Genomic DNA, 8907 nt, shown 5'->3' on the forward strand with positions numbered 1-8907 from the left:
AATATCCCAATGGGATAGAAAATATGTTGTGTTTCTTTTCAAGTATGTCTAGGACATTTCCCTTTCACCAAGGTTGCTACCTCTACCCACAGTCAAACACACACACATTCTCCAGTCATGAATTGTGCATTAGCAGCTTCAATACATAAATATGTTGACATGCACCTTCAGGTGTATCATTCCAAGTGATATCACCATTGCTGTCTTTTATAACACAAAAGGCACACGGAGATGCATGGGTTTTATATATATTTTTATTTCTCTGGGTATATTAGGTGCAGATTTATTTGGTCTTTGGGCGCGGTAAATCCTTCTGACAAAAAGGAGGCGAGGGCGGTGATGATGATGTTGACCAGATGGTTGAATAAAGGGCTCTTCTTGAGGCAGTGTCAAATGACAGACAGCTGAAAAAGGTTTAGGAACGCACCATATCTTGAAACTCTGTGGACAAGAGAAATACAGAATTAAAGGACAACCGACGTCTCCGGACAAGTTGTGTCCATAATTTGTAAAATGGCTTTAAATTACTTCTACTGAGCGTATTTTACAAAGATTCCACCGCATATAGCGATATTTTACGTTTTAAGACTCGCTCTGAATATTCAGGAAGTCTTGTTTTTGAGTTGGTGACGAGTCCGTATGTGACGTCATGAAAGGACCGCCCCCTGACCGTAAAAAAGACGCATTGTAGCGTCCTTCCATCACGTCAATGTATTTTGCTGGACATGTTTGGTCTGAGAACCGTGTTGCACCCAAAAGCCGCCAGAAGAGGGAGCCCAAGCTCCATATAAGGAATTTATCAGCCTGTGGAAGCGGACGTGGCCACTGGAGGTCGCCATTTTGTGCCTCTTTTCTTATGATCCATTGTTGCCCCAATGTTGCCTCAAAATGGCATAGAATAAATTCTTTAATCGATTGCAAACATGGATGCTTTCCTCTTCAGAACGATTTGAATCATATTCATAACTGGATGTGTAACAAGAAAGCATATTCTCCGAATCTGCAGCCACTGTTTGGATTCTCCAGCAATGCAAGACGTCTTGGCGTGACGTCACAAACTGGGGGCGGGACTTTCTGAAAATGCCCAATTCGCAGCTCATTTTTTTGCAGATTTTGGACACTTTAAGTAATTTTTATTGGTGTTTTGCATTTGAATAAAAATATCAGCCTGCGTGTTTTGGCTATTTAGATGCTATCAAACGTTTTTCTGATGTCAGTTAGGAAACAAAAAGTGATGTCGGTTGTCCTTTAAGAGACCCTACTAGTTGAAGTAAAATGAACATCGCTAACATAACAATCAAACCCCAAATTAGAAATCTTGTCACGGCAGTAATTTGCGGCTAATGACAATCACATCTCCTTTTTCTTCTCCGAGCACTCGTACCCTCGAGTCCAATGCGGCCGTCGTTGTCTTCATCGGCGGCGCTCAGGAAGTTCTTGGTCTCCTTCTCTGTCAAGACTCGGGCAGCGGGACAAAACCTCTGAAGGAAAAACCTACAAACCACAATAGGGAACTTTTGTAAAATGTCAAAGGACAACATATTAGATGGCGCTTACTTGAGTTCCTCCTCTTCAATGAAACCGCTCCCGTCATTGTCGAGGATGCTGAAAACCTTCTTCACATCCTGCGGGCTCTTCATGGCCAGGCCACACAACTGGAAGAACTTCTTGGGGCAGAAAGTGTCGGGCCCTATATCCAGAAGGTGGATGAACAACAGAGCAACGTCAGCAATGTTGCTTCTTCCACTGCTCACCCACAGAAAAAAAAGCTTCTTATCCTGTGAGTGTAAAGTGTCCTTGAGAGTTTTAAAAGGCGCTTAGAAATACAATTTATTTTTTATTATTATTATTATTATTATTATTATTATTACATTCAACAATGCATTCTCAGAACCGTTCACCGGCACAGTAATGTGTACGTGTGTTAAAGCGAAAAGTAGTACGATGTCGTCCTCTGGTGTTAAGAAACGATATTAAAGTTTTTTTGTATTATCTGCTGGCTTCTTGGGGCCAATAAACTATGTAGAAGTGAGTTGAGAAGCATCAGAAAGGCAATGGTAGTTCTTAGGGCGATTGTAGGAAATTACGGCCATTACTTGTCACTCACCCTAACTGGAGTATTGTACAACGTAGTGCAAAACTGTCCCTTTATGTATGTATGTATGTATGTATGTATGTATGTATGTATGTATGTATGTATGTATGTATGTATGTATGTATGTGTGTGTGTGTGTGTGTGTGTGTGTGTGTGTGTGTGTGTGTGTGTGTGTGTGTGTGTGCGTGTGCGCGCGTGGGTGCATTTATTTATTTACATACTTATTTATTGGTTTATTTTATTAGTTATTTGTGAATTTATTTATTTACTTATTGACTTATTTGTTAATTGAATGTAATTTATTTATTGGATTCTTTTATTTAATTTATTTATTTTTGATTCATTTATTTATTTTGATTTATTCGTATTTACCTATTTTATATATTTTATTATTTTTATTTTTATTATTTTTATTTTATTTACCTATTTTATATATTTTATTTAATGTTTTTTTATGTTATTTTATTAGTTATGTATTTGTGAATGTATTAATGTATTTAGGTTTTTGTTCATTTGTTTATTTAGTTTTTTTTTTTTTTGCATTCTACACATTGCATGGTACAGTGAGAATTAGCCAAATATTCCCGTGTTGCAATCAAGTGACAATTACAGCTTGTACTTTTTGCCTTGCCTCCAGGATGTGTCCTCTTGCCTTTATTCGCCTGTCAAATTTGTATTATTTGTCCAGCAGAGGCCAAGTGAAATTGACCTTTTAATTCATGAAGTATGCATTAAGATTTGTAGCTCGATTTAAGTCTTTTTCCTCCAGCTTGGGAACAAAAGTCAGTGAGTGTGATGCACAGAAATCCAAAAGACAATGATGGATAGAGGCGATGGAAGACGATACCTTGGCAGTCCTTGATTGCATTGCCGATGGCATCAGCGGAAAGGATGGATGACAGCGACATGTTTTTTTACCTGCAAGTGCATGCAAAGCTTGAATTGTTATATTTCACTGCTGGGGCAATAAGTGTCAACAGACAGCTTCTTGCCTGATAATCAAATAATGAACTATTGGGGTGGAATAATATCGTCTTTCCTTTGAAGAATAATTTAACGGAAACAACCGAAATGTCAAACTTACCAAATGAGGTGGCTGGCTGGCCAGTTGTCGATGCAGGAGAGAAGTTGGGCTGATTGGTGACTGCTTCCCCGTCAACTTGGCTTTTATTGGCCCGGCTACACTGACAATGGGCTTCACTTGAGTTACCAACCTGTGGATCGAATTCGAACTGGCCGCCCGATCCAGTTTCCGAGTTACCTAATTAATCTTTACTATTCATAAACGCCCACGGTTAAAGAGACAGGCCTGGTGGACCTGTTGAAGGCCCTTGTAAGTTCACTTCAAATGTATCCATACGACAGTCCCATCTGTGTGGAGCTCCTCATTGTCGACCACACACATGGCATCTCCTTGCTTTGCTTCTGTTTAAATCCAGTTTTCCCTCGTTTTCTCGTGGAACCTCAGCAAGGGTGAGGTAAAAACAATTTTATGGAGTGCTGAAATGGTATTCAAAATTTCCTTTTGGTGTTGAATTGGAGATTGAGTTACCGGAATCTGAGGTGATAAGGGACAATTTATTTAAATAGATGATTTAAAGGACAACCGACGTCTCCAGACATAATTTGTAAAATGGCTTCAAATGACTTTTACTGAGCGTATTTTAATAAGATTCCACCGCATATAGCTATATTTTACCTTTTAAGATTCACGCTGAAGTCTTGTTTTTGAGTTGGTGACAAGTCCGTACGTGACGTCAGAAAAGGACCGCCTCCTCACCGTAAAAAAAGACGCATTGTAGCGTCTTTCCACCATGTCAATGTGTTTTGATGTGTATGTCTTACACCCAAAAGCCGCCAGCAGAGGGAGGCAAACTCCATGGAAGGAATGTATCAGCCTGTGGAAACGGGCTGATTCATTCCTCACCTGAGCTGGTCGCCATTTTTCTGCCTCTTTTTGGGTGAGACATTCCCCCCCCCCCGCCCGTTTGCCTCAAAATGGCCCAAATAAATTCTTTAATCGATTGCAAACATGAATGCTTTGCTCATCAGGACTATTTGAATCATATTCATAACTGGATGTGTAACAAGAAAGCATATTCACCGAATCTGAAGCCATTGTTTTGATTCTGCAGCAATGCAAGACGTCTTGGCGTGACGTCACGAAATGGGGGCGGAACTTTCTGAAAATGGCCAATTCGCAGCTCAATTTTTTTGCAGATTTTGGATACTTTAAGTCATTTTTATTGGTGTTTTGCATTTGACTAAAAATATCAGCCTGCGTGTTTTGGGTATTTAAGATGCTATAAAACGTTTTTCTGGTGTCAGTTCAAAAACGGTATTGTCCCTAGGTGTGAGTGTGAGAGTGACTGTTGTATGTCTTTGTGTGCCCTGCGATTGGCTGGCAACCAATTCGGGGTGTCCCCCCGCCTCGTGCCTGAAGACAGCTGAGATAGGCTCCAGCAACCCCCGCGACCCTAATGAGGAATAAGCGGTACGGAAAATGAGATGAGAGATGAGATGAGTTCAAAAACAAACAAGTGACGTCGGTTGTCCTTTAAGTGCGATGAAAACAAATGATCATTTTACCCATCAGTCAGCGTTTACCGCCAAATTGAAATATACATCACATAATTCAACTCATACTAAGTCATTACTATGACTATGACCCATCTTGTACAGCATTAGCATGTGAGAGGGAGGACATTATTGAAAATAAGAGCGTTGCTTTTTGTCATTGTTGGCCTTTTTTTTAAATCCCACTTGGCAACTTGTTAAATTGTCACCCTTCTCTTTTGGAAACTCAATCGTGTCCTCCCAGAAAAGAAACGCATGGCTGCGCAGCTCAGTCGCTGTATGATGTCATGCTATTCTGTTACCACTGATCATTTATTTATTGACAAAGTATACGTTTATGTATCACATTTTTGGTCAAGCCTTAAAAAAGCCATGAGTAACCCGAATTGAACAATAATAAGAGCTGAGCTTGTGTACCCCAAAAAAGATTTTTAACAGGTCCAATAGAAATTTAAATTTGACTGATGAAACATGAAAATGTTATGTTTGGGTGGTGCTATTGTTGGGGCAATGGGGCGTGATAGAAGCTATATAACTTATAAGGTAAATAATTTTCTTCATATCATGACATTTGTGTCGAAAAATCTCACTAAATATCGGCATGCCTTGTTTCAAGCGTTTCGCGTTTCCCTTCCACTTCTGCGTTTCTGGCGCCATCTACCGGCATATAATTTGGTATTAGCAAGACTTACCGACCACAATCTTTTCTCCTAAAAAAACGTGAGGAAATACCATGTGTCGTTTTTCCTGTCCATAAGTTTATTCGGTGATTTTTTTTTTTCAGTCATAGAGTTGCTTGTTCTGTAGCCACAAGGGGACACAAGCCAGTGTCTTCTTGTGCCGGTCCCAAGCCCAGATAAATACAGAGGGTTGTGTCAGGAAGGGCATCTGACGTAAAAGCTTGGCCAAAACAATCAGGCAAATCAAACCTCTAAAGATGGAGGACACTGATTCACAAGCCGAAAGGAAAAGAAGAACACAACCGAATGACATTCATTCATCATTTTTGTTGGACAGTGTGTGTTGTAAACATCTCAAATGTATGAAAACGCTTTGTATTCAGAATAAATGTGGAGGAGGTTCGGGGGGGGGGGGGGTTGTTCCATGGGAGCGGGTGCTGTTGGTCACGTTCCACTTTACGCCTTAACCAAGGTGGTAAACTCTGCAGAAATGAGATAGCAAAGTCACCATTTGTCCATTGAGCTCAACAGTACTCGATGGTCGTACCGTCAACGCCAATCTTGCCGTCACCGTCGGTGTCACCGGCCTTGAGGAAGGCCTTGGTCTCTGAATCATTCAGGGTGCGTGCACCATCCCTGAAGTTCTGCAGGAACAGCCTGTGTCGGATGTGCAAATCAGTAGGCATATCAACTGCTTGTGTTTATTTTGTTTTAATTATTTGAATTTGTATTTTTCTTTCCGTCCATTTTCACTTTTATTTATTTTTTATTAATTCGAATATCCATCCACCCACCCATCCATCCATCTATGCATAGATATATATATGATGCATATTTATATATATATTTTTATATATATATATATTTATATATATAGCAATTTTCAGCATATTTATTTATACATCCAAACCTACACTGTTGAAAATCCCATGTTACTATTATTATTATTATTATTATTATTAAGCTTGGCCAAAGCAAACATATGAATCAAACCTCTGAAGATGGAGGACACTGATTCGCTGTGGTGACCCCTTGAAGGGAAAAGCCGAAAGGAAAAGAAGATTATCATTATCATTATCATTATTATTATCATCATCATTATTATACTATATTATATTTTATAGCATCAAAAATACCCAAAACATGATATTTTTAGTCAAATGCAAAACACCAATTAAAATGACTTAAAGTGTCCAAAATCTGCAAAAAATTGAGCTGCGAATTGGGCATTTTCAGAAAGTCCCGCCCCCAGTTCATGACGTCACGCCAAGACGTCTTGCATTGCGAGTGAATCAAAACAATGGCTTCAGATTCGGAGAATATGCTTTCTTGTTACACATCCAGTTATGAATATGATTCAAATAGTTCTGAAGAGGAAAGCATACATTTGTAACGGAGTTGTGCACTAGATTATTAAATTATGATGGAAGTGACGCAACGGGCACAGTGTGGTACCAAGTCCCGCCCATAGTTTCCAGAACAATCTGGATGAGATTTATAGTGAGTCGCATTTCTCTGATGGTCTGGATTAACGCGCATTTTCATGAGAATATCTTATTTTGTTTCCCCTTTTGTACTGTCCAGTGTGATCTAATTAGTTCCCTTATTCATTTCGAGTCCAGATTACTTTTTATGTCATTATTTAATTAACGTTTTGTCGAGTGGAACTCTGAAGCACATTTGCTTCATAGTGCTTTTCTGTTGCGATGTTAATCACAAGACGAAACCCATGCGACTTCACCCATCCCTTCTGCTATACTGTGTTGCAGGTAATAATTGTTTCATTTTGTTTTTATTGTACAATATTTAGTTTCTTGTGTCGTGTTTCATTTGGCCTGAGTGTTTGTGGCGGGTTGAACTGTGCGCCATTACAAGCGCACCGCGTGTTCTGCCGACGTCTCCGCATATGATGCGTTCAGGGACATCATGTAAATCTCTCAAAAAGAGGAAAGCATCCATGTTTGCAACCGATTAAAGAATTTATTTGTGCCATTTTGAGGCAATACTGGGGGGAAATCTCTCACCTAAAAAAAGAGGCACAAAATGGCGACATCCTGTGGCCACCTCCGTTTACACAGGCTTATAAATGCCTTATATGGAGCTTGGACACCCTCTTCTGGCGGCTTTTGGATGCAACACAAGGTTTTTCAGACCAAACAATACAGCAAAATACATTGACGTGATGGAAGGACCGCTACAATGCGTCTTTTTTTACGGTCAAGGGCGGTCCTTTAGTGCCGTCACGTACGGACTCGTCACCAACTCAAAAACAAGACTTCCTGAATATTCAGTGCGAGTCTTAAAACGTAAAATATAGCTATATGCGGTGGAATCTTTGTAAAATACGCTCAGTAGAAGTCATTTGAAGCCATTTTACAAATTATGGACACAACTTGTCAGGAGACGTCGGTTGTCCTTTAATGTTATTGTTTCCCGCCTACTGCCCAAAGTCAGCTGGGATAGGCTCAAGCATGCCGACAACCCTTGTTAATACAAGTAGATTTAAGATTGGATTGGATTGGATTGGATTGGATTGGATATGCCTTTATTAGTCTCACAGTGGAGAAATTTACATTTCACAGCAGCAAAGTGATGAAAGGAATGAAAGATGGTTGAAACATGTTAATTTTTGATGAAAGTGCTTAAATTATTTGATTTGTGTACCGAATGTTGTGCACCTAAAAAAATAAATTAAATTAAATAGTAAATTTCTCCACTGCGAGACTAATAAAGGCAAATCCAAATCCACCTGTAGGGTGTCGGTAACAGCATCAGAAATTTTATAAAGTGTGTCCTGTATTTTGTGGTCTTTCTCTTACTTGAGCTCATCCTCCTCAATGAAACCACTCTTGTCCTGGTCAATGATGGCAAAAGCCGCCTTCAAGTCGTCCATGGGCTTGGCAGCCAGGCCGCAAGTCTTGAAGAACTTTTTGTGGTCGAACGTTCCGGCGCCTGAATTTCAAACGTCACATCAGCACGATGAACATATACAAGGATGTGCGTGAGTGCATGTGTGTGTTGTTTTCTTGGCACCTTTGCAAGCATCCAGGGCTGCAGTGACCTCAGCATCATGCAGTATTCCGTGCAGGGCCATTGTGCGATGCTGTTTTCAAATCGAAAAATGTATCATCAGAGACACATATTGAAAGCTCAAGACATCACAATTCATCTATGTTCCAGTTACAAAATAAATCACATAACGTGCTATGTAAATATCAAATCATTTTAGAGTTGATTGAACAGAGACGAGTGGGCGACTCGTTGATCCACGTTGATTCAGAATTGACGACCGCATCAATTGATTTGGCCTCCCATTAACTTTTCACTCAAAGGAAGTGTTATTAAAAATTCATGAAATAATTAAACAATTCACAGGATTTCTTCAAAAACATTCAATTTAAACATCTTTTTCCTCAAAAAATACACGTAATCTATTTATCTTATGGAATCAAACTCACCTTTGTGGGGAGGGGGTATTTTTTTTTGACTGTACGGATGATGCGGGACAGGAGTCGGGAAGTTGACCACAGTGATCGCCCGGGTATCACCGTTGAC

The 8907-nt window shown here is 39.8% G+C and overlaps 2 protein-coding genes across 2 annotated transcripts; both read right to left on the bottom strand.

Moving 5' to 3' along the window:
• Nucleotides 1-236: 236 nt before the first annotated feature.
• pvalb8 (parvalbumin 8) lies at nt 237-3326 on the bottom strand. The gene is made up of 5 exons (XM_089017942.1): nt 3180-3326; nt 2943-3013; nt 1558-1690; nt 1385-1494; nt 237-441 (listed from the first exon to the last, which is right to left on the bottom strand). Exons 2-5 carry the CDS (start codon nt 3001-3003, stop codon nt 416-418), a joined length of 330 nt encoding a protein of 109 aa, XP_088874068.1. The 5' UTR covers nt 3004-3013; nt 3180-3326; the 3' UTR covers nt 237-415.
• Nucleotides 3327-4792: 1466 nt separating this feature from the next.
• On the bottom strand, nt 4793-8907 carry LOC148885773 (parvalbumin beta-like). The gene is made up of 5 exons (XM_089017913.1): nt 8811-8907; nt 8386-8455; nt 8172-8304; nt 5900-6009; nt 4793-5834 (listed from the first exon to the last, which is right to left on the bottom strand). The coding sequence occupies exons 2-5, from the start codon at nt 8444-8446 to the stop codon at nt 5809-5811; spliced, it is 330 nt and encodes a 109-aa protein (XP_088874039.1). The 5' UTR covers nt 8447-8455; nt 8811-8907; the 3' UTR covers nt 4793-5808.

The sequence above is a fragment of the Hippocampus bargibanti genome, linkage group LG17 (genome assembly GCF_051943395.1).
Source record: "Hippocampus bargibanti isolate YZ-2025 linkage group LG17, ASM5194339v1, whole genome shotgun sequence".
Lineage (NCBI taxonomy): Eukaryota > Metazoa > Chordata > Actinopteri > Syngnathiformes > Syngnathidae > Hippocampus > Hippocampus bargibanti.